Raw genomic sequence first — 25,793 nt, forward strand, 5'->3', positions numbered from 1 at the left:
AGGGGTTCCTACTTGCTAGACTGTGAAAAGAGAGGCATGAAAAAGAAAATAATAATAATGATTACAATGCTTTGAGTCTGTGAAAGGTCAAGCAATACTTCAGAGTTTTAATATAAATTGTACAAAATGTTGTATTGTTTATAAAAGAATAGCTATAGTAAGATTTTTCTGTAATTTTAAAATATAGGGAATATATCAGGGAAATGCAAATCAAAACCTCACACCTGTTAGAATGTCTATTATGAAAAAGATAAGAGGGGTGCCTGGGTGGCTCAGTTGGTTGAGAATCTGACTCTTGATTTTAGCTCAGGTCATGATCCCAGGGTTGTGGGATTGAGCCCTGCATCAGGCTCTGTGCTGAGTGTGGAGCCTGCTTAAGATACTCTCTCTCCCTCTCTCTCTCTCCCCCTGCCACCCCTCTCCCCCACTCACACTCTAAAATTAAAAAAAACAAGATAAGAAACAATAGCAGTTGGAGAGGATGTAACGAAAAGGGAACTCTTGTGCATTGTTGCTGGGAATGTAAATTGGTGCAGCCACTAAGGAAAACAGCACGGAGGTTCCTCAAAAAATTAAAAATAGAACTACCATATGATCCAGCAATTCCACTACTGGTTATTTACCCAAAGAAAATAAAATCACTAATTTGAAAAGATATATGCACCCCTATGTTCATTGGGGCATTATTTATAGGAATTCCTAGAGACAGAAAACAGACTGATGGTTATCATAGGGGAAGGGGGTCAACTATATGGTGAAAGTAGTAACTAGATTTACTGCAGTGGTCACTTTGTAGTGTACACAAAAATTTAAATTTTTTTTTTTTTTTTTTTTTTTTAGGTGAAAGTAGAGTTTATTGAAGATATAGAGCAAACAGATACAGATGAACTGTCCGGGAGACTGAGAGAGGAAAGAAGCACGAGTCTCATCACTGCTTGGGGTCTGGGTTTTTTTATTGAGGATGGCAGTCTCGTGTATGTGTCCTCTCAGGCATCCAAGAAATGGTTAGAACAAAGATGAGGGCTCAGGTTCTCTTCCTAGGAGCCAGGGGGTCTTGGTGTAGAGATGTCTAGCTCTCGTGGCCTGCAATGCACATATGATAGCTTCGTCCAGTCATTCTCACCTGGGCCTTCCTTAGATGTCATTTATTCTAGAGCGTCATCAACTCCTCGTCCCTTACAAGAAGGGCTTAGGCTGTTTTCATTATAAGGCATGTGTAATGTGGGGTAGAGATGCAGGTCCTAGCAGGAAGAGAAGCCAGAAAAGAAGCAAAGGGGAAAAAACCCAGCTTTTTCTCTCATGGCATCCCCTTCAGTTTCCCTGTCTCATTCCCTGCTATGGGATTTTTATCATCCTTATTCTTAAGGGGTGTTGAAGGGTGAAGCTCTCATCTCCTGTAGCTTCTTCAGGCTGAAAGGGATTGCAGGTCCTACCTAATGGGAGGCATAAAAACCCTGAGCTATTTCACTACAGGAAGGGCTCCTAGTTGCAGATATTTTTGAGTTGGAGGCATGTGTGAGGTCTCATCATAAGAATAGGATGTTTCCTACAGTCATCATTGAGATCACTTGTCTGACATCTTTACGCAGAGCATGTAGCAACAATAGTCCCCATAATAAAAAAGACTAGCATAATTACTATCATAGCTAGTAGAAGTGTTTTCCACCAAGACTATCCATGTCCGCTAAACCAGGAAGGAACCCACTCACTGAGAGAATGAGAAGAGTCAGACATTGCTTTAATTTGTGTGTGCATGTCTGCTAAAACTTTTGATAGAGATTAGAGTCATCTGGGATATATACATAAGATTTAGTCTCAATATTAGCATAAGTGTCTTCTTGAGCTGTAGTCAGGATATCAAGGCTTTGGAGGGCCACCTTTTGAAGTTGTGGGTGACAGCATGTCGGGTTTGGTGAAAGGTGGCTACCATATGCTTGACTACAGTCTCTATTTGTAATTTTACAGGTATAGAGGTGGCTCCTGGGACAAATATGGCTAAGGAACAAAACCATCAAGAGTTCCTCTTTGCCTCACGTCTGGCCTTAATAATATTCTATGAGGAATCACTGGCAAGTACAGCTGACACTAATCTAATGCTATACATCAACTTTATCTCAATAAAATATAGGTACTAATCTTATATATTTCTTCTGTTAAATAAATGTTTGCTTTAACATTTACATGTTTAATGAAAATACAAGGTACGGAACAGAGTATACAATATACTACATTTGGTGTAAGGGAGCATTTATTTATTAAAAAAAAAAAATTTTTTTTTAAAGATTTTTTTTTTTAACGTTTATTTATTTTTGAGACAGAGAGAGACAGAGCATGAATGGGGGAGGGGCAGAGAGAGAGGGAGGCACAGAATCGGAAGCAGCCTCCAGGCTCCCAGCCGTCAGCCGTCAGCCCAGAGCCCGACGCGGGGCTCGAACTCACCGACCGCAAGATTGTGACCTGAGCTGAAGGTGGACACTTAACCGACTGAGCCACCCAGGCGCCCCAAGAAGGTAACAAGATTGTGACCTGAGCTGAAGGTGGACACTTAACCGACTGAGCCACCCAGGCGCCCCAAGAAGGTAACATTTAAAGAATACATATGCATGTTTGTTTAAAAAAAAAAAAAAAAAATTTTTTTTTTTACATTTATTTATTTTTGAGAGACAGAGAGAGACAGAGCACAGGCGGGGGAGGGGCGGAGGGAGAGGGGGACACAGAATCCGAAGCAAGCTCCAGGCTCCGAGCTGTCAGCACAGAGACTGACACGGGGCTCGAACCCACAAACCATGAGATCACGACCTGAGCAGAAGTCGGATGCTTACCTAACTGAGTCACCCAGGCGCCCCTGCATGTTTGCTTATTTTTATGAAAAGAAACAACAGAGGCATAACCTAGAAACTAAAAATAATGATTACTTATAGGGGCAGGGTGGAATTGGGGGAGGGAAGTAACAGAATGGAAGGACTTTTATGGATAGCAGCAAAGTTTCTCAGACTATATCTTTTTATATAGTTTTGACCATTAAAACATACACATTTTACAACTTCAAGAATAAAGTCAAAAGGGAAAAAATAAACCTAAAATTGAAAAACTAAAACAAATGAACCTAATTACATAAAATTGGTAACCTAATGACACAGAAAAATAATTTCAAGCAATCTTTGAACACATTACTCTGATAGTACACTTATTGGGCTGTACACTAAGGACAAAAGGAACTGCAGAGAAATCTTAACCTTCACACTGTACTTTAGTTTTCAGTAGTAGCATTGATATGGCAATTTTAAGATTATCACATATATATTATAGGATAAAGTTTCACTAGGAATCAAGAAGTTCAGTGGGAGCCAAAAGAAATACAAATATAAAATCAAAGAAGAATTGGGGCTCCTGGGTGGCTCAGTCGGTTAAGCGTCCAACTTCGGCTCAGGTCATGATCTCACGGCTCATGAGTTCGAGCCCCCCACTGGGTTCTGTGCTGACAGCTCAGAGCCTGGAGCCTTCTTCAGATTCTGTATCTCCCTCTCTCTCTGTCCCTCCTCCACGTGCATTCTGTGTCTGTCTTTCTCTCTCTCTCTCTCTCAAAAAAAAAAAAAAAAAAGTTAAAAAAAATCAAAGAACAAATTTAGAAATACGAGAATGAACTAAAAGGTTTTTGTTTTAATATATTTCCCAGCACTGTTCACCAAAAATAAAGACACCCAGCTGCATTGAGCACAACTAGATCTTGGTCTATGTTTTGGGTTGAAATGTGCCCCTCAAAAAGATATGTCGAACCCCTAACCCCTGGTATTGGTGAATATGACTTTATTTGGAAACAGGGTCTTTGCAGAGATCATGCTGGATAAGGGTGGGTCCTAAAACCCATGACTGGTGTTCTTATAAGGAGAGAGAGAGATTTGAAGACAACAGAGTGAAGAAGGCCATGTGAAGACAGGCAGAGTGGGCAGCAATGCTGCCACAAACCAAGAAATGCCAAGGATTGTCAGCAACAACTAGAAGCCAGAAGAAGCAAGGAAGGATTCTTTCCTAGAGCCTTCAGAGGACCTGAGGTGGTCTCTGGCAATGCTTTAATTTCAGACTTCTAGCCTCCAAAGCTGTAAGAGATTAAATTTCTGTTGCTTAAAGCTATCAGTTTGTGGTGTTACAGCAGTCCTAGCACACTAACACAGTCAATGAGAGTGTTCTCTCCTTGTCACATCGAGGACAAGGAAAGTAAAAGGTAAACCTAGGATACATTATTGTTCCAGAAGAGCAAGGGAATTCCCCAAGACTCTTGGGGTATGTCAAAATGGAGCTCTCACTGGCCAAATTTGGGGCAATTTGAACATCATGAAGATTATGACTGTAACTATATAATTTTGGATAGATGAAAATCCATGAGTCCACTGTGATTATATATGTGTGCTGACCTCTAAAATATTTTGCCACCTTGGACATGACTATTAACACTAAATCCTTGCTTGAATACTGATACTTAAAGAGAAAGAGTAAGTATTTACCTTGACTTTTTAGGAGGAATTACAGTTCATCCCTAGGTGATGAGTGAAAGTTTTTATTTACAGAAAAATGCCAGTTATTAAAGGTAGAAGGAATGACAGAATCTTTTCAAATGGCCATTCTGCCACCCACAATGACATAATTGATTCAAGCATTACTAGTTATTGGTAATCACAGAAAATTAAAAACAACCTAAATGTCCAAAGCAGTGAACTGGTTCAACAAATTCAAAGTTCATCCATAGAATGATACACAGGTCAAGTTCTTAAAACTTCAGGGAGCTGTGTGTGTGGGTATACATGCATACACATGGAACCACATTTTGGTGAAGGTAATGTAGGCACCACATTCAAAAAGTATCACAAGATACAAAATGAAAAATAAGTCTTCCTTTCATCTGTATCCCTCAGAGGAAACTACTGTTTATCAGGTTTTTGTGTGTCCTTCCATATATTCCAAGCAAATCTAAAAGTATATGCTCATGTGTACATTTTTAACATGTGAATACAAATTCTTTATACAAATGAAGCTTTTTATGTACAGTTTTACACTCCTTTTTATCATTTATTAATATATATTGGGAGTTGCTCTGCAACAATACAAAAAAATTCTTTCTTTGTAACACTTAAATTTATGATACGGCCAAACAATGAAATAATATTAGTGTCACCTATCAATTATACATTGTTTCTAACCACTTGCTATTAGAAATAATGTTACACTTGTACATTTGTCATTTTTGTACACATATGAATGTATCTGGTATAAATTCCTAGACATGGAATTGTTCAAGGAATATATATATTTAAAACTTTGCTGCATATTGACAAACTGTCCTCCACAAATGAGTCCAACAATAAATGACTATAGTTTTATATAGTTTTATATTCTTATATACTTCTATACTGTACTTTTAACAACCCCATTAGTAACTTTTTGATAGCTGAAAACCTGAAAAGATGTATCTTAGGATAACTCTAATTTACATTTCTCTTCTCAGTGATGTTGGGCTTTGCCTTCTGCTAGTTAAATGCCAAGCAAGACTCAGTATCACTAGGTGCTCAGTTCAATGAATAGCTGATAGATTTTGTCAATACCTATTCAGTAGCAAGGAATAAGCTATATAGAAGTAAAATGAATTGAGTTTATAATTAAATTATGAGAAAACACTGGATGATTACAATAAATAACTATTTATATGACCACTTATTTTTTAAGGTGAAAAAAATGCTACATAGTAGCCATACCTGTGATTTTAATATTACAAGGAATGCCAAAAGGAGCCTCTCCTACAGTTCCAGCAGTCCCACCCCATCTGCATGCACACCCTAAGTCAAGTTTCTGTTGCATGAACTAAAAACAAAACAAAACAAACAAAAACGGTGGCTTTAGCACCCACTTATTTGCTGTCTGGAGAGAGAAAAAATTAAATTCACATGTATCTGACAGAGAAAATGTCTTTATTTAAAGGGCCTTTCTATTTATCCTCCCACCCTCTTTTAAACGTTACTTTGTCTTTCTGCATTTGCACAGTTTTGTAAAGTTGAAATCTACACAAGTGCCTTACTCTAAAGCATCTCATTAAAAAAAAATCATACCTCAGTCTAAAATTCAAGTTATTATAATATGGCAAATTTCAGGCTTCTGTACCTGTTCAATGATGGCTTGGAAGCTATAGAGTCTGACCAGTCCTGAGCTGTACATCACAATCAGTATCCCATGAGACAAGGTAGCATCTGTAACGTTCCCGAAAATCTGAGGGGAAAGGCAGATATCACCTGAGAAAAGACCAGAAGGCCAATCCTCTTGAGTGTTCACAGTGGTTTGTGCTTTGCTTAATATTCAGGTCACCACGACATCACTGCCGCCTAGTATTATAACTTAATTATAATTTAGAGACCTGAAGTTAAGGTGTCATTAGGGTGGTAGGCCACTGGAGTCTCAAACTGGAACACTAATGGGAGTGTAGCATATAACCTTCAAAATGATTCAGCAGCATTAATTTGCCTCATCCATTTGCTTTACAGTTTTGCCAATATCTTTTAATAGCAAATCCTATTCTGGGGCGCCTGGGTGGCTCAGTTGGTTGAGCGACCGACTTCAGCTCAGGTCATGATCTCACAGTCCGTGAGTTCGAGCCCCGCATTAGGCTCTGTGCTGACAGCTTGGAGCCTGGAGCCTGGAGCCTGCTTTGGATTCTGTGTCTCCCTCGCTCTCTGCCCCTCCCCCGCTCATGCTCTGTGTCTCTCTGTCAAAAATAAATAAACATTAAAAAAAAATTAAAAAAACCCAACGAATCCCATTCTTCATGGACGTAGGCATACACTGAGACCATCTAATTCTACCATACAGGATATGCATAGTAAATATAGAGACCTATTCTTCACGCTAAAATGTTACTTATAAAGAGACAGTTTTCAGCTAGAAGGGAAAAGATTGGCTCTGAGAAAGTACTTCTAATGAGAAACAGCCAATTCCAGAATTTTATTATTACTTTGTTCTTTAAATATCTAACACAGCTAGGTGTTTTAGTCATATAAAACCCAAACATGTTAAAGACCAAGCCAACACCTATAGAGACATTTAGACCGGCTAACCTTGAGTAAAGCTTTGGTTCTTTGTTCCCTTTCTGTTTTTGTTCTATGCAACGGATCCTGTCATAATCCTCCACAGAGCTCTGACAAAGAACTTGATTCTGTGCCTATTTTAATATTTACAAAAGCCAACATAGACAAATTTTCATAGCAATGAAAGAACAAGTAGAAATTAAGTGAAAATCTGTTTCTGTTTCTAATTACTTAGTGAAAATTTACTACCCCAATAAATAGCTTAAAGTACATTCTAAGCCAGCCCATGGGTAGTCTTTTATACATGGCAAGTGAAAGATACGCTTCAATTCCAACTAACCCTAATCAAAACCAAATCCCTCCAATGATTATTGTAGGCATGTAAAAATAGATAGAAACAATTTATGACTTAGCTAAGTGTTCATTCCTGTTTTGGACTGTAATAAGCATACACAATTACTTAATCCACGAGCACAAAGAAAACAATTAAATTCGTAAGTTATGTTTTTTGTCATCTCTTAGAAGGATAATTATGCTTTCTTTGCTTTGATCTTGACTAGCTCATAATTTTTTATTGGCGGATCCTGGTTTCCCACTTTGAAAAAGAAGACTTGTGTAATTCAAACATATTTTCAAATAATGAGTGCTATAATAAAGTAGCCACTCTATTTTAAAATTTGGTTCATACTTTGGAGTCAACTCTACTTTCTAATTCCAGTTTCTGCATTCACTTAGGATTTGGTTAATTTCCTAGTGGAATACATCATACATTACAAAGTTGTAAACTACTCAAAGTGCCTGGCACAAAGCCAAGAATGAACAAGTAATGATACTATTCATTTGCCTTTATGTAGTTTAGTATACTATGCTTTTACAAAAATTTTTTAACATGTTCATCTTATTTGCTAATGACTATTAGCGGACTCTGAAGATCTGCTTCAGTAATACTTAATTAAAGACTAGTAGAATAGACGAATAAATAACTATCCCCCCAGACTAAGTAACAATTTTTAAATGGAAAGTAGCTATTGATTCTTTTACTCAAAGGAAGTATGTCCTTTCTTTCCTCCCATATCATGGCCTATAAATCAAGAACAATGACAAGAATAAAACCTAAAACTGAATGAGTTGGAAAACTCACATATTTAATTTATAAGGCTGTTTCTGTATCATAAAACAAGTTTTAGATCTATACCTTGCAATTAAAGTGAGGCTTTTTGTTTAGCTTTTCACCTTCCTAATGGTCATTTTAAATGAGCTTTGGAATATCCCTCTGCAAAAAACCACCTTCCTCATTTCATAATTTTGTAAAGTAGTGGTTTGTTAATGACACCAAAGGTAATTCAACACTATGCACTTGAATGGCATAAAAACATGTAGAAAGAGGAAGGAATGATTAGACTTTCTTCCTAAATGAAACATTCTCATGTGTTTTGATATGAAACAAGCTAGATCAGAAAGCTTTTTATAATTAGGGGAACACTTGCAATCAAATGACTTAATAAAACAAATAATTAACCAATGGCATCCGATCTTTTATAAAAAAGTTAATATTGCAATTAAATCAGAAGTAAGTTCTTACCTTCTTGCTGATCTCCAGAATCCCTATGAGTGAAAAAGGTAAAACATGGAACACTGCAAGGTACAGCAAAATAGGCTGTTGAATGCCTGCCTACAAGGAAAGATTAAATTATAGGCAGCTCTCAAAAGAACTTCAGAAACACTGTTTTCATGAGTTGAAAACATCCATCTATCCTAGCATACAGTTATGTGGATGTTTTCAATTCATGAAAACCTCCGTCTACATTGCAAAGTTACTTAAACAGGAAGGCATATGTGTTCAAAATAAGTCCATTAAACCTTTAGCCCTTCAACACACATGCACATACACACAAAAATCTATAAAAGTAAACCTAACAGTAAACATTTAACAATGAAACATATTTTACATACTGTACAAAAACATTTTATCTACTGCATAACAAAATACACTTTCCATATTACAATTACAGCATAAATATATATTTATAATATCTACCATATACCATATAATTAAATTGTTATTATTATACATATATTATGGTATATTAATATAGTATAAGTTATATTGTAAGTTGGAGTTCTAATAATAAAGACCTTAATCAAAAGACACATAGTTATGGTCGTATCACCTGAAAGTAGCATTACGCTGACATGTCTACGTGAGATGAGAAGAAATTATCAACAGTTAAAGCTTGAATGATTTTTCTGTTTGGAAAAGATAGCTCCCTCACTTTGAAGAACAAGGTTCAATTTCTTTCCACTATGGAATGTAAAATAATCTGTTGTACTTCTCCAGAGTGGCTTAAAGGGTATTTCTTAAGCTTGTGATAAACAACTTTTATACCATTTTTCAGAAATCAAAGATCATTAGTTCTTTCACAACAAATTTGCAGACAATTTCTCCATTCCATTAATGCTTAAGATTTATTTATTGATACTTAAAGATGTCTACCTGCCGGGCCAATGCTGAACATTTGTTTTGAGCTGACTTGACTGCAATGACTTCTTGAGGAGTGTCCCAGCTCAAATATCTTATAAAAGAATGAGGAGAAGGTTATTCATTGGGGTCAGTTTCCTTATAATCAAAATATAATAGTATTTTCTAAATAGTTCTTTAGTTATTTAAATTATAAAACAAAGTAATTTATTTTAAAACAAAAACAACTTAAAATTTCCCTCTAGATCCTTATGCAATAACTCCTATTTAAAAAAAAATACATATATATATATATATTTAACTTTAATCCTTCTAGAGTGTCAGTGAATAAACTCTGTGTTTGATCAAACAGTATTCAAAACTTAGAAAACAAAAAACTATTCCTGCTTTAAAATGGAAGTTACAAAAAGCATTAAAAATGTTACTTTCACATTCTGCATGCATTATTCACTCCAAATACACACACACACACACACACACACACACACACACACACACACACACACCTGTATAGGTGTGTGTGTGTGTGTGTGTGTGTGTGTGTGTATATATGAAATTTAAAAACTACTAGTTAAAATAACAGTTTTTAGGGACATCTGGCTGGCTCAGTCAGAAGAGCATGTGACTTGATCTCAGGGTTGTGAGCTTAAGCCCCACATTGGATGTAGAGATTGCTTAAAAACAAACAACAACAAAAATACTTCTTAGATTGTACTAGGCAGATATTTAACTGAAACAGAGTAACCTTCAGGAAAATCAACCATGAAGTACAACCTACATATAAAATACTATTTGCAGAAGGGAAATTAGGAACACCTGGGTGACTCAGTGGGTTAAGTGTCTGCTCAGGTCATGATCTCACAGTTCATGAGTTTGAGTCCTGCGTCAGGCGCTGGGCTGACAGTTCAGAGCCTGGAGCCTGCTTCATTGGGATTCTGTGTCTCCCTCTCTTTCTGCCCCTCCCCTGGTTGCGCTCTGTCTCTGTCTCTGTCTCTCTCTCAAAAACAAACACTTAAAGTTTAAAAAAGATGGGAAATGAAAACGGGAGAGGGGTGGTACCTGGCTGGTTCAATTGGTAGAGCATGTGCTCTTGATCTCAGGGTTGTGAGTTCAAGCCCCACGTTGGGGATGGAGCCTACTTAAAAAAAAAGGGTGGGGGTGATATCTGCCAACTATTACAGGTTAGTTACTTAAGAGTGATACAACAATAAATGATAAAAGGTCTGTTATCCTCAGACCTTCAAAGGTACTCATGAGGAAAGAAAAATAGAATAGGTTTATAAATTGAGATCCAGGTATACAATGGTAAACTAAAAAAAAAAGCTTGAAATTTCCTGGGCCACAAGTCTCAAATTTATTTGATAGGCTTATATTTACATATGTATATATATATATAAATAAGATCTTGAGTAATAAAGCCACATTTAATACCTGAATTTGCAATATGAAGCAAGATATATTTTCTCAAGGACTTTTCCAGTAGTTGCTGATATGCGAAATAGCCAATTATGTGCAGTCAGTGCTATGAGTGAGGATTTATAATCTGATGGATTGGGAAGTATTTCCCCCTAAAAAAATAAATAAATAAAAATCAAGGTGTAAAAATGAAACCGGCTGGTCATGAACAATCTGCAGTAATCTATGTCCAAAGAAACTAGCTAAAACCTTAAAGAAATAGCTATGTAAAACCAAAGAGGAAATATTAAATGTACAAATAGAGAATTAAGACAAGGAAAGAAAAGACTGTAGGTTATTATTTTCATCATTAACTTATTGAGTTTATTCACATAAAGTGCTTAGACAGTACCTGAAATAATTTATTATTTATTGTTATTTATCATTAAGTAATTCAACAAGTGTAAGCCAATCATCATCATAACAATAGGAGTATTACTAACAATGCTGTTGTGATAACAATGATAACAACAATAACAGTTCTTAAAACCATAAGAATTAATAGTCATCTGCTAAAGGGGCAGCTGGGTGGCTCAGTCAGTTAAGCATCTGACTTAGGCTCAGGTCATGACCTCCTGGCTCATGAGTTCGAGCCCTGCTGACAGCTTAGAGCCTGCAGCTTGCTTCAGATGCTGTGTCTCCATCTCTCTGCCCTTTCCCTGCTTGTGCTCTGTCTCTCTCTCTCAAAAATAAACATTTTAAAAAATTTAAAAAACAATAAAAAGAGTCATCTGCTAGAATAGATGTTTCTTTGTTCTAAGACTGTCTTTTTGACAGAAGTCAAAATGGCAAGAGGGCAAATTGTTCCATGATTCACTGCAGCTCTACTCTTATTAATTAATTTTTTTTTTTTAACGTTTATTTATTTTTGAGACAGAGAGAGACAGAGCATGAACGGGGGAGGGTCAGAGAGAGAGGGAGACACAGAATCTGAAACAGGCTCCAGGCTCTGAGCTGTCAGCACAGAGCCCGACGCGGGGCTCGAACTCACGGACCGTGAGATCATGACCTGAGCCGAAGTCGGACGCTTAACCGACGAGCCACCCAGGCGCCCCTGCAGCTCTACTCTTAACCCAAATGAAAAGCTAGAATGCAGAATCAAGGCAGCCAAAGAAAAACAGAAGATGGACCTGGTTTTAAAGATATCCTCTGTTGGTGGCTGGGTTGGTTAAGTGTCTGACTCTTGATTTTGGCTCAGGTCATCTCATGGTTCATGAGACTGAACCCCATGTCAGGCTCTGCACTGACAGCGTGGAGCCTGTTTGAGATTCTCTCTCTCCCCCTCTCTCTCTGCCCCTTCTGTGGTCTCTCTCTCTAAAATAAATAAAATAAACTTTTTAAAAAAAGATGCCCTCTGTTGTTAGTGCATTACCCCCCAAAAAGGGAGGTAATGGCTATTTGGGCATACCTGCCACTGATCAGCTGCCACAAGGTGGAAGTCTAAGGCAGGAAAAGAAAGAGAAGCAAAGAGTTCTACTTTAATTTGTAAAATAAAAAGGAAGTTCTTGGGGGGCGCCTGGGTGGCTCAGTCAGTTAGGCTTCCTAAGCTTCCCACTTCAGCTCAGGTCATGATCTCAGGGTTTGTGGGTTTGAGCCCCACGTCAGGCTCTCTGCTGTTAGCACAGAGCCCACTTCAGATCCCCTGAATCCCTCTCTCTTTGCCCCTTTCCGGCTTGCACTCTCTCTCTCCCGCTCTCAAAAATGAATAAACATTAAAAAGAAAAAGGAAATTCTACGACAAAAGTTAAGAATAGGGAAGTTAAAATTAATCTACTATTTGCATTGGCTAAAAAGTGAATAGAAAAGAATAAAAGCATAGGTATTTTATATATGGTTTTAAAGATTTGTCTTTCCTTTCAGTTTCTGTGTTTGTTTCTTGGTTGTGTGTGTATGTGTGTTTAAGTTTAACTACTGGAAGTCTTACACTAAAATCACATACAATGATGTAAACATTTTTAGTCTGTGGTGTCTTACATAAGTATCACCTCCTGGAGATTTTTTTAATGTTTATTTATTTTGAGAGAGAGAGAGAGAGAAGAGTGTGTGTGTGTGTGTGTGTGTGTACACAGGAGAGGCAGAGAGAGAGAATTCCAAGCGGGCTCTGCACTAACAGTGCAGGGCTTGATCTCACAAACTGTGACATGACCTGAGCTAAAATCAAGAGTTGGATGCTCAACTGACTGAGCTACCCAGGCACCACTCACTTCCTGGAGATTTAAAAAAAAAAAGAATTGGAAGGAGCATATATAATAGGTTTGAGGTATTTTCCTAAACCAAAAGTTGCATTTCACACATTGTCTCAGAAAAGGGTGCTAATTTATTTTTTTTAATTAAAAAAAATTTTTTTTTAATATTATTTTTGAGAGAGAGAGAGAATGCAAGCAGGGTAGGAGCATAGAGAGAGGGAGACATAGAATCCGAAGCAGGCTCTAGGCTCTGAGCTGTCAGCACAGAGCCCAATGCGAGGCTCGAATCCACCAATGGGGAGATCATGACCTGAGCCCAAGTCAGATGCTTAACTGACTGAGCCACCCAGGTGCCTCTAAAAGGGTGCTAATTTAAATGTAGTTTCACATCAATATGTTAACAACAATAAATGATAACCTTCTTAGTTTTTCTTAATGGAAAATCTTGCTTAACTTCAAATGAGAAGAAAATGTTTAAAGAGAAGTGAGAATAGGAATTAGATTACTAGAAACTCTATTTTTTCAAGGATTGCTCTAAATTTTTTGTGTTTTTATACTGTGTCTTCAAAACTTTTCTCAATTAAGAAATCTGTCATCCTTGGGGTGCGTGGGTGGCACAGTTGTTTGAGCGACCCACTCTTGATTGCAGCTCAGGTCATGCTCTCAAGGGTTAAGTGAGATTGAGCCTCACGTGGGGCTCTGCGCTGACAGTGAGGAGCCTGCTGGGGAATTTCTCTCTCCCTGTCTCCCTGCCCCCTTCCCTGCTGTCTCTTTAAAAAATAAATCAATAAACATAAAAAAAAAAAAAAAAATCTGTCACCTTCCTCCCCCAACCAATGAAAACAGATTAAAAGGCTTTAGATATTGGGGGCACAACAGTTATTTTCAGCTTTCAGTAAGAAATTGGGGAAGAAAACAGATGTAAAACTTTCTGATTTTTAAAAACGTGTCTCTTTTTAAAAAGAATAAGTGTAGGGGCACCTGGGTGGCTCAGTTGGGTAAGCGTCCGACTTCGGCTCAGGTCATGATCTCACCATCCGTGAGTTCGAGCCCCGCATCGGGGTCTGTGCTGACAGCCCAGAGCCTGGAGCCTGTTACAGATTCTGTGTCTCCCTCTCTTTCTGACCCTCCCCCATTCATGCTCTGTCTCTCTCTGTATCAAAAATAAATAAGCGTTAAAAAAAAAAAATTAAAAAGAGTAAGTGTCTAAGGGAAAAGAAAGCAGCAGCTCTGGAAAACTACAATTTTATGTAAAAACAGTAGTCTTTGACAAAAGAGAGAATTTTAATAGTAAATTCAAAGGATAGCTTCTTTTCTTTTAAACATTATTTTTGGTCACATATTTTAAGTTCTATTTTTCCTAAAAAACAACCAGCCAGATTCAAAAACCTGATTAATTTGCTACAGTATGTCATAAGTACAGTTCTTAAAACACTGATCCCATGAAAAACTAATATGTAGAAATATACCTCAAAAAAGGAAGTCCTATAATCAAGAGTTTCAGAAAACGGTTTGATAATCACTGTGAACATTAGTATTATCGTTAAGTATTATTAAAGGCTCTGAGAAGTAATTCTATAAATAAACTTGTTTAGCCTTTTAAACTCAGAATATTCCAAACTTATTTTGTGTGCAAGTCAATTCTCTCAACTCCTCTAGCAAGTAGAAGATGCTATTTATGAAAACACGGTTCTGAAAAATACACATCAGGGCAATGTTAGTCTGTCTGATGGAGTGAGCTTATCTTATTATTTTATTTTATTTTGTATTACTTTTATTATTTTATTTTTTATTTTTGACTTAGTATTTTCCTAACAAGATTCACGGAGGAAACTTATAAGTCTACTTTCACAGAGCCATGTGACATAACTGCTGTCCTAAATAAATATCTTATTTTGATACAATGATCTCTTAAATCAGTAGAATGATCTCTTAAACACTGAGGATAACTCTAAACTAGCTTATATTGCTTGCAAAACTTTTAATCAGTTCATAACTTTTTTCTAATTTTTAAGATTTACAAATAGCATCAAAATTTTAAAATACATTCATAATATTAATATATAATTTTTTAAGATATAAGTTATTTCCTGAGGAAAAATAAGCAAAGGATACACTCTCTCTTCTTGACTCCTTTCAAGATTCAGGAATCACTATGATATTAAAGCTTTGTTCCTTTATACTACATATCAACAATGATCAGTTCTTTCAAGCAAAAAATGCATTAGAAACAAATACTCTAAAAATAAATCTTACCACTGGGCATTCCCATAATAAAGCATCCTCTATTTTTTCTGATTTGGAACATTTTGGCATTTCATAAAGTTTTCTTGGCTCTGATGCAACACTGGGAAAAAAGAAAAATGAATGATTATTCTTCTTATTCATTGAGACAGTGTTTGCTCAGCTTTGAGTGATTTATTCTATTTAGAGATTTGGAATACCAAGATACAACTTGCTACTTTGTCTTCCTTTTCTTAACTAAATGTTAACATTTTTTTCCTGATCACATAATTCAAAAGGAAATTCACTGGAAAAAAATCTGAAAAATACAGTAACATAGATTAGAATACTATAAAATTATAAAAATAACCATTATTAACATTTTGGTTCATTTTCTTCTGCTTTTTCTTTATATACATATACTTACCTGCAGATTATTTTCCAAAGTTGGGTCATATTGATTTCTTTCTTTAACCCTGAATGATTACAGTGAATATCTCTGCTGAATTCCATGGCATTCAAAAACTGTTATTCCAATATTGTAAAATGAAAATTAGATAAAAAGAGTCCTTTTATTTTAGAATGAAAATTAATAGGTTAAAAAAGGAAATACCTTTAAGGTGTTGTTTTTTTTTTTTAATTCCCAAACTGCCTTTCAGAAAAATTGAACAAGTTTATACCTCTGCCAGTATTGAAACTACAATTTTTAGGTGAAAAATAGTCCCTTATTTTTAATTTATACTTCTCTGATTACTACTGAGATATGATCATAGATATTTTCCTTTTTTTTAACTGATGTACTTTAAAATTAAGCTGCTATTTAAAAAAAATATTTTTACTGCTTGTATTTGAGAGAGAGAGAGAGACAGAGTGCGAGCAGGGGAGGGGCAGAGAGAGGGGGAGACACAGAATCTGAAGCAGGCTTCAAGCTCTGAGCTGTCAGCACAGAGCCGGATATGGGGCTTGAACCCAGGAATGCAAGATCATGACCTGAGCTGGAGTCTGATGCTCAGCCCACTGAGCCACCAGGCACCTTGAAATGTATATATTAACAAAGGGAGAAGCTTCTAGGTTGGTGAACACATGGACATTCAGGGAGAGTAGTGTGCTCAAAGAGCATGGATATTCCATGCCCTTTCGCATGTAACTTGCCTATGCAACTCTTCCATCTGGCTGTTCTTGAATTATATCTTTTATTATCAACTGGTAATCTACTAAGAAACCAATCACAAAAGACACATACTATGTGATTCAATTTATATGAAATGTCCAGAACAGATGAATCTATAGAGACAGAAAACACACTAGCAGTTGCTGAGGATGATGTGGGTATTGGGGCAATAGCTAAAGGCAATAAACTTTCTTTTTGAGGTGATGAAAATGTTCTAAAGTCAACTGTAGTGTTGGCTGCCTATATGAACCGCAAGGGTTCACCAAAATTCCTATCATTGAATGAACATTCAACGAACTAAATGTCATCAAATTGTATACTTTAAATTGGCGAATTGTATAGTATGTGAATTATATCTTTTAAAAAATGTTTATTTATTTATTTTTGAGAGAGAGAGGCAAAGAGAGAGGGAGACAGAATCACAAGCAGTCTCCGCACTGTCAGTGCAGAGCCTGACATGGGGCTCGAATCTAGGAACTGAGAGATGTGACCTGAGCCAAAATCAAGAGTCAGGTGCTTAACCAACTGAGTCACCTAGGCACCAGTGTGTGAATTATATCTTAATTAAGCTGTTAAGAGAAAGAAAATGTCTAATATTTTTTATAGAAGCAAAGCATGGTGTTTAGAATATGCTTTAAAACACTTCGTTAAAAGATAAAGGAAAAGTGAGCAATGGCGTAGATAAGCAAATGCAGCAAAATTTGGATCATCTTTGAATTTAGGTAATTAGTACATGGGCGTTCACTACACTGTTTTCTCTGAAGCATGTTCGAAAATTTTCTCTTAAAGCAAAGAAAGGCACGTACTTCCAAAACAAAACATAGAACTTCTTCCCAGGGCACGTAGGTGGCTCAGTCAGTTAAGCGTCCAGCTTCAGCTCAGGTTATGATCTCAAGTGTTGAGAGTTCAAGCCCTGCTTGGGGCTGTGTCGCGCCAGCTCAGAGCCTGGAGCCTGCTTCAGATTCAGTCTCAGTCTCTCTCTCTCTGCCCCTCCCCACTAGCATACTGTCCTTCTATCTCTCTCAAATATAAACATTAACATTTTTTTTTTAATTTAAAGAAATTTTTCTCTAAAGCAGCATATAATTAGTAGATACCTGACTTGCTTGACTCTGCTATCTTCTAAGCAGAATAAAACACTACACCATACTCTGAGCAACCTATCATTTTGCCTGCACTATAAAGTAAATTCATTTTAAATTGGTACTTGCAAAGATGAAACCTCTAACTTTGGGTTTAAGAAGATTTTAAAATTATACCCATTTACCACTTACTCTTCTTTTGGGCTCATTTTTCCATTCTCCTATTTCATTAAACATTGATAAAGCATGTGGTTCTATAAAAATGAGTCAAGATCAACAGTGAGGTGAATTACAGGAAAAATGTTCACCAAGATACCTGCTGACACAGCACCGATAATTGTCAAAATATATTCTTCCTCTCTCATAGGCTATAGGTGACTTGGAATGAGTTGTCCAAACATTCTTAAATTTAGTACTTTCCTGAAAGACACAAGGAATTTTGGTTTAGGAAATAACTCATAAGTCTCTACCCTGCAGCAATATTAAGTGGGATAATTAAATCTACAGTTTTCAAAGTAATTCCACGTACGTTATTTAAAACATGTTCATTTCTCCCTCACTCTGTCCTCAACGTTTTACGCGGTGTGACCAAATTTTAGGAAGACTGTTTGCAGGAAGACATAAGAAGCTTAAAACTGAAAGCATACGGTGGTTCTATTAATAGCTATTTACTAATTCCCCAGGTTCAGGGCCTGGATACCCCTGTCCATCACCTGTGATCTTCTTAAAAGGAAGCGCTAACGAGTAAAAACTGCACCCCAGCAGGAGGCTTAGCCGCCAGTCGCCCCTCTGCCCTTGGCCCCATTCCCAGCAGCCGGCGGTCACCTGGCACACCAGCACCCGCAGGATGCCCAGGTTCGTCCTCTGCACCACGCCTGCGTCCCGCGAGAAGAAGCCCAGCGCCCGGCGGCTCAGCTGGCGGCACACGTTGGGTTTCTGAGTTGGGCCCATGGAGGCAAGGGCCGGGGGCGGGGTTTGCTGGGCTGAAGAGGGGCGCGCCCCTCGCTTCCGCGCCAGGCAGCGGCCGTTACCTTCGAACCTCCAGGGCCCAGCTCATCCAGGGGCTCAGGAAAAGCTGACGCGGGGAGCCGGGCAGGGAGCGCACGGCAGTGGGGGGAGGGAAGGCGGGGTTGGCGCTGTCTGAGCGCAGAGTAAAGGAAAAGATACCCCTCCCGGCCTGCCACTCAAACACTCTGCAAGTCTGGACCGGGCTGCGGACAGTGCGACGCCCCCGCAACGCGCGGCCTGCCGGAGCCGTACCCTCCTCACCCGGAGAGGTAGTTCCCAGAGCCCTTTGAGGGAACCTGGCTCCTTCCCAGAACTACAATTCCCATCAGGCGGCAGGAAGAGAGCTCTGGTGCCGGCCCCGCCCCAACCAGCCGAGACCCCGCCCAGCCCCTCCTCCTCTGGCAGCGCGGAGGCTGCGCCGTGGGGCTCGCCCCCCTTTTCCGGGTCTGCGTACCGAGCGGGGCAGAACCCTAGGGGCGCTGTGTTGCCGCCTCCTGGTCTCGCTTCGCTGTGTAAACCTTGCCGCCCGGTTACCCTCGAGTCTCTCAGCTCCCGACTTTCGCTCTAGGAGGCCCTGGCCGAGCGCCGGGAGGGGCGCTGTGTTGAAAGCCACCCCCCTCTTTCCAAAGCAGTGTCCTGTGCTAAAGGTACGGCCCGCGGCTTTCCCTTCAGTCGCACGTTGGACGTTGTGGATGAGGTTGACGGTTAAACATTTCGGGTCTAGAAGCACAATGCTGTTGTAGTAGGAGTTAGTGGTGGAAGATGCTGGCGTTCCCACCAAACTAGGATTGACTTACTCTCTCCTTTTGTGGCCTGCGGGGACACAAGGCTGGTTTTGCGATAATTGCTGCCTTTTCCTTCCTCTCGCCTCTTTTTTCTCTTCTTTTGCTAATAAAATATGAAATGTTTACATTCTTAATGGACTGTAAGATACTCCACGTTGATTCCTCTAAGTAGAAGGTAACTTGGTCGCCTACCCCTGCCTATAGGGTCAAAGTTCCCCCTACACTACATTTTCCGTAATCACGCACTACATGTGCCCCCGGGGATTGCTTTGCAAGTCCGTTAAGGGTCGTGTCTTTGCGTCTCCCACGTGGGCTTGACATGCCACCTCTCTTTCATACGTGGGCAAGGGAGTGATTGCATTTGACTGACAGCAAAGAGTGCAGTACTGGGTGAGTGCATTGGGTCACAATTTAAGTGTTTGGTAAAAATTGTGTCCCGGATACCCAGGGTTCTCTATTGTTAACTTAAAATATTTCCTTCAGGGCTTGAGCTTTTGCTGATTTTTCATGACTTATTTACAGCATACTGTGCAGCGCTTTGTATATTTTTAGAGCGCACTATAATAGTTAATTTGGTAATTCATGAATGCAGCTGTCACTGAGAAAACTGGGGCCCAGAAAGGAGAACTGGATTTTCTTTGGATGAAATGAAATTCAAATCATTGCTGACTTAAATTCATCATCTCTCTTTTCTCATCCCCCTTCACCCTCACTTGTTTGTCTTCCTGTTGTCTTTATCTCACCACCAAGTCACCCAGAGGGCAGTCATCCTGGATACCCTCCCTTTCTCACCCACAACCAAGTCCTTTTGATTCTCTTTTCCATCTCCTTTTTATATCCCCTGCGTAATTTAGGGCCCCACCACTTCATCACATTATTATATTAAGTACCCTCCTTTCTGCCTTACTTAAGTACTTTCAATTCGAATTCTCCATCCTGCTGCCAGAGTGATTTTTCTAAAGCACAAATTTGTCATTTCCTTATTAAAATCTTTCAGTGGCTCCCAATCACCCAGAGCAGAATTTCTCAAGCCTGAGTGGATACCCAGGATTCTCCATTGTTAACTTAAAATATTTTTAGTATGTTAAATATATGCAAATATAAAACTATATATACACTCCTTATGTTGTATATCTTATACAACTATAACTCCCGGTTATAAGTTAAATGAAGCACAATTATGAAACAAATAAATTCAAATGAATACTTATTCATTGTTACCAATGAGACAGTTTTTGTTGGACCTGATATGCTCCAAAAGCAAATATTCACTGTCCTCCATAGCATAACTTCTTTACAAAAGCCCTGTCCATATTGTACTTGTGTTGAGATTACTCAGTGCCTTCACCTCTTTTTTTTAAACCACGGCAAAGCCTGCCTTTGTTCAATGTGTCATGATTTCATTTGATCTTCACTTGTCAAACAACATGATTTACACAAAGTAGTCCCCATTTCTTTCTCATTAACCTATGCCAGTGACAAATGGTACCACTTGTTTGCCAGTGCAATGCTAAACACAAACATGTAAACTGAAATCTTATGACAGTATTCAATTATAAGGGGGTCATTCAGATAATCCAGAGTATCCTTTTTAAAAAAATATTTTTGTTGTTGATTTTTATCAAGTCGTACAAATTCCTAGGGGTCTGAATAGGTGCCGTACAGGACAAAATCTGAATCCCTTAATGTGTACAGGGCACTTCTGTCTGCATCTTGCCCACACTTTCAGTCTTATTTCCTTGTCCATCGTTACTTAACATTTGCTCTTGTGGCTCTGACATGTTGCTCACTTACTCAAGCCAATGGGCCTTTCAACTTTTCTTTGGAACTCCCTGCCTTTCCTTCTCTTGTCTGTTTTATCTTGTAACTCATCCCAGGTATCACACCTCCACTCACACTTTTCCTGACCCCTTCACTTCAGGTATAGACTTGGTTCTTCTAACATGTTTCTCTGCATACATTGGTTGTAGCACTGTATTAGAATTATTGTTTGTTGGTCTTCCCAACACATTGTTTTTATGCTTTTTTTTTTTAATAGGCTCTACACCCAGTGTGGGCTTGAACTCAGGATCCCAAGATCAAGAGTTGCATGCTGTACTGAGTGCCCCCCAACATACTGTTTTTAGAGTAGTCCATTCGTTCATTCGACATACATATGCATTAACCACATTTTAGGCAGTATACAAAGGATGCATATGTATGTTGAATAAATTGACCGTTCTAAGGACATTGTATAGAATCTATTATTGGCAACTAGGTACTTTCAACATACATGCAGATTTAGTCTTCCTTTTTTCTTTAAATCGGTAGGAAACCACAGTGTTCATAAGAAGAAATAACTTTTTAAAAACTTGAATCCCCAACAGTTCTACCTATAGGTAGATATTTTTTCCATTTGTTGAGGGTAAAATGGCATGCACAGATATCCCTAGTTTAGGATTTGAAAATGACTTCTCAATTTAAGACCTAGAACAAACATTGTTTTTTTGTTTCTTGTTTTTCTTTTTCAATCTGTGTCATGTGTTTTAACAGAATACTTAGCTATCTTTACCACGATGTTTTTTAATATATATTTTGTTAAATTTATTTTGTTAGTAATCTCTACACTCAATGTGGGGTCAAACTCATGATCCTAAGATCAAGAGTCATACTCTACCAACTGAGCCAGCCAGGCACCCCTATCATGATATTTAAAGACAAAGAGATATGAATTCAGAAGTTAATAAAATGCTTTTTGTTCATGTTCTTTGTTTAAAGAAGCATGGTAAAGCACTCAGGTTATTAAACTTGAACATTTGTTCAGAGATAAATTGTTCAGAGACAAAACCACAAGAGGTCATTCATTCAGCATGTAATTATGTTCATGTACTTTGTGCTGGCAACTATTTTGGCATAGGGTATAACAGTGAATGGGATAGACAAGGCCTCTACGTGTGGAGGGAGTTAGACGATAAATACATAGATTACAAAAATGAAATTTCAGGTAGTGATAAGGGCCGTGAAGAAGACAAAACAGGGTGATGTGCTTGGTAGAGTATGGTTGGAAGCCCTGCTTTATTTTAGCTAGAGTGGTCAGGGAAGGCCTCTTGCAGATTGGACTTCTGAGCTGAGACCTGAATGATGAGGATGAGTGAGTCTGCAAAGAATTGAGGTTAGAGTAGTCCAGGCAGAAAACTCTTGAATGCAAGGTTCCCAAAGCAATAACAACCTTGGCTTATTCTAAAACTGTCAGGCCAGTGTGACTCTCTGGTGCATGTGAGGGAGATGAACTTGGAGAGGTAAGCCAGAACCAAGTTATATCAGGCATAAGGAATTTTGGATTTTAATCAAAGCCAAAGGAGGCTTTGAAGGAGAGTGACATGATCTAATTTGTGATATAATAAGATCTTTATGGCTATAGTGTGGCAAATGTACTGTGAGGAGATAAGAATGCAAGTGAACAGGCTGTTCACTTGGTCCAGGTAAGCGATGGTAGTGTTTGGACTGGCGTGGTAGCAGGAGAAATGGAAAAAAGTGAACAGATTCAGGATATATCTTGGAAGTAGAGTTGATAAGACTCCTAATGTAGTGGATATTAACAATGAAGAAAATAAAAGATTCAAGTGAAATCATAATAAAGCAGAACCACAATAACCCTCTCCAAACTCCCCAGAACAAATGGAAAACAGGGAACTACGTATGATGTGGTGTCTATGAAACAATACCTAGATTTTATTAAATGTACATATCAGCTTTTTACACACTGATGCTAAAGAATGTTAGGTTCTGTTCTGTGGTTAGGAATGTGGGAAGAAGGAAGTAAAATCAGGTCCCAGAAGGGGCAGGGGTCAGAGCATGTGGGACCACGGTAGTGTGATGGAAAAATCACTAGTGATAGGCTAACATTCCCTTTAACAACAAGAGTGAAATAGGCCAGTTAGCAGGTAGCTGGTGTATTTTAGGTGAGAATCACTTTTGGAAATTTATTTTGAAATTACTGAGGCTTTTGACCACAAGTTTGGTTCTCATGTTTCCTTTTCACTGTATATTTTCACATTTTGTTTAAACATGAAGTACATTCATGCATATACAAAATCCAGAAAGATTAGGTTTAAAGATTGATAGTAATGATTATAAACTATTCTTATTTTAAAATTATTTTATTTAAAGAACATGTATAGATAACATAGCATAATGTATAAAAAATATAAAATGAATGCACATGTATTTATCATCAACTTAAAAAAAACAAACCCAGAAGAGGGGTGCCTGGGTGGCTCCATCAGTAAAGCATCTGACTCTTGACTTCAGCTCAGATCTCCATCTCACGGTCATGATTTATACCCTGACGTGGAGCCTACTTAAAAAACAAAACAAAACTTTAGAGCATTACCTGCAACTTTGACATCTCCTAGGTGCCTCTCCTGGTTCCCAGATCCCTCTTTCCTCTTTATATAAATAAAATATTGTTAACTTATAAGTGTTTTTGAACATATATAAATTGAATCATACAATATATGTGTACTCTTCTACAATTTGTCTATTTTTTCTTTTCTCTCTTTTTTTTTAAAGATTTTATTTCTCAGATGCCTGGGTTGCTCAGTCTGTTAAGCGTCCGACTCTTGATTTCAGCTCAGGTAATGGTGTTATGGTTGTGAGATTGAGCCCACGTCAGGCTCCACACTGGGTATGGAACCTGCTTAAGATTCCTTCTCTCTCTCTCTCTCTCTCTCTCTCTCTCTCTCTCTCTCTCTTCCCCTCCCTCCTTCCCTCCCTCTGCCACTCCCCACCCCCTGCACCTGCATTCTGTCAAAAAAAAAAGTTCCCTTTAAAAAAATTTTTTATTTCTAAGTAATCTCTACACCCAACCTGAGGCTCGAACTCACAATCCCAAGATCAAGAGCCGCACGTGCCCTACCAACTGAGCCAGCCAGGCGCCCCACCTATTTTTTCTTCAACATTATACTTGACAAAGTACCTATAGTTCATTTCATTTATTTTTACTGCTATATAGTATTTAATTGTATGAATTTACTACAATTTATCCATCTTCTACTGACTGGGCTTTTGTTTCTTTCAAGTTTTTTATTCCTAGAAAAGTACTGTTACAGACATCCTTTAACCTGTCTCCTGGTATACATGTTAAAGAATGTATTTCTTTTCTCTAGCTGTGTAGCAAAGTACCACAAACTTGGCAGCTTAAATGAACACCCATTTATTATTCCTAATTTTTGTTCCTACATGAAAAATCAGTTGTCCCAGAACTATTTTTTTGAAGGTTCCCTCAAACCTCAAACAAACTGGGTGTTGAATTTAATCTGTTGAATTTAGCACTGTTGATCTGCAGTGCTAACTTCATTGTATATCAAGTTTACATTTATAATTAGGTCTGTTTCTAGTCTGTGTTTTCTGTTCCATTGTTGTATTTCTATTACTGGGCTAATACCTGACCACTTTTATAGTAAGGCCTGAGAGCTGGTAGGACAAATCCTCTACCTTATTCCTTTTTCTCAGGAGTATCTTATTTCTTTTTTGCCTTTTGCATTTTCAAATACCTTTTTAAATCTGCTTCAGTTCCACAAAAAAACCTTATTGGAATTTTGATTGGAATAGCATTAAATCTGTGTATCAACTTGAAGAGAACTAACATCTTTACCATATCAAATTATCCTACTTATGAAGACCATATGTCTCTCCATTTATTTAGATCTGTAGTGTCTTTCAATGAAGTTTTATAATTTTTTTCATAAGGGATTTGCATATTTTAAACTTCCTAAGTACATTATATTTTTGGTCAGTGTTATAAATGGTAAATTTTTAAATTAGATTTTCTAACTATATTTTTGCTAGCATATAAAAATGCAAATTTTCTTTTTGTATATTGGTCTTTTATTTAGCAACCTTGACAAACTTTATCTTTAGCAATAATAATTGTCATTTGTAAAAAAAAAAGTCATTTGTAAGATTTGGGGGATTTTTCTATGTAGATAATCATGTCCTCAGGAAACTGTGACAGCTTTATTACTTCCTTCTCAACTCTTACCATTTATTACTCTTTCTTTTCTTACTGTGCTGGCCAGGACTTCTAATACAATGAATAAAACTGGTGAAGGTGGCCATTCTTGTTTTATTCATGTTTATAAACAGAATATTTCTAATAGTTCACCATTAGGATAACATTGTAAGTTTTTGATAGCTACTCTTAATCAGATTAATGAAATTCTCTTCCATTCCATATTTGCTAAAAGTCTTATTTGATTTTTTTAAAAAAATATTTATTTATTTTGAGAGATAGACAGCATGCATGAGTTGGGCGAAGGGGCAGAAGGGGAGTAGGGGAGAGAGAGAGAGAGAGGGA

General features: G+C 37.9%; 2 protein-coding genes across 10 annotated transcripts in view; one reads left to right on the forward strand and one right to left on the reverse strand.

Annotated features, from left to right (window-relative positions):
* Positions 1–18,922, reverse strand: part of DCAF17 (DDB1 and CUL4 associated factor 17) — a 45,953-nt gene extending 27,031 nt beyond the window's left edge. For 3 of the 5 annotated variants that reach the window (XM_019459384.2, XM_019459404.2, XM_019459394.2), the window contains exons 1-8: positions 18,489–18,922; positions 17,980–18,083; positions 15,444–15,534; positions 10,978–11,114; positions 9,562–9,640; positions 8,650–8,739; positions 6,151–6,255; positions 5,748–5,853 (exon numbers count right to left, since the gene is read on the reverse strand). In XM_019459384.2, coding sequence (XP_019314929.1) covers positions 5,748–5,853; positions 6,151–6,255; positions 8,650–8,739; positions 9,562–9,640; positions 10,978–11,114; positions 15,444–15,534; positions 17,980–18,083; positions 18,489–18,614 — 838 coding nt within the window. In that variant the 5' untranslated portion in view covers positions 18,615–18,922. Of the gene's footprint in view, positions 1–5,747; positions 5,854–6,150; positions 6,256–8,649; positions 8,740–9,561; positions 9,641–10,977; positions 11,115–15,443; positions 15,535–15,837; positions 16,091–17,979; positions 18,084–18,192; positions 18,449–18,488 lie in introns of those variants that run through there. The other 2 variants (XM_019459418.2, XM_019459410.2) reach the window with 2 other exon arrangements.
* Positions 18,923–19,030: 108 nt separating this feature from the next.
* METTL8 (methyltransferase 8, methylcytidine) overlaps positions 19,031–25,793 on the forward strand; it is an 84,970-nt gene continuing 78,207 nt past the window's right edge. The window contains exon 1 of one of the 5 annotated variants that reach the window (XM_019459432.2): positions 19,031–19,318. The gene's annotated coding sequence lies outside the window, so the exon portion shown is untranslated. The remainder of the gene's footprint in view (positions 19,319–25,793) is intronic. The other 4 variants (XM_053907742.1, XM_053907745.1, XM_053907740.1 and 1 more) reach the window with 4 other exon arrangements.

This window comes from Panthera pardus, unplaced genomic scaffold (genome assembly GCF_024362965.1).
Source record: "Panthera pardus isolate Hobbes unplaced genomic scaffold, ASM2436296v1 HiC_scaffold_10, whole genome shotgun sequence".
Classification (NCBI taxonomy): Eukaryota; Metazoa; Chordata; class Mammalia; order Carnivora; family Felidae; genus Panthera; species Panthera pardus.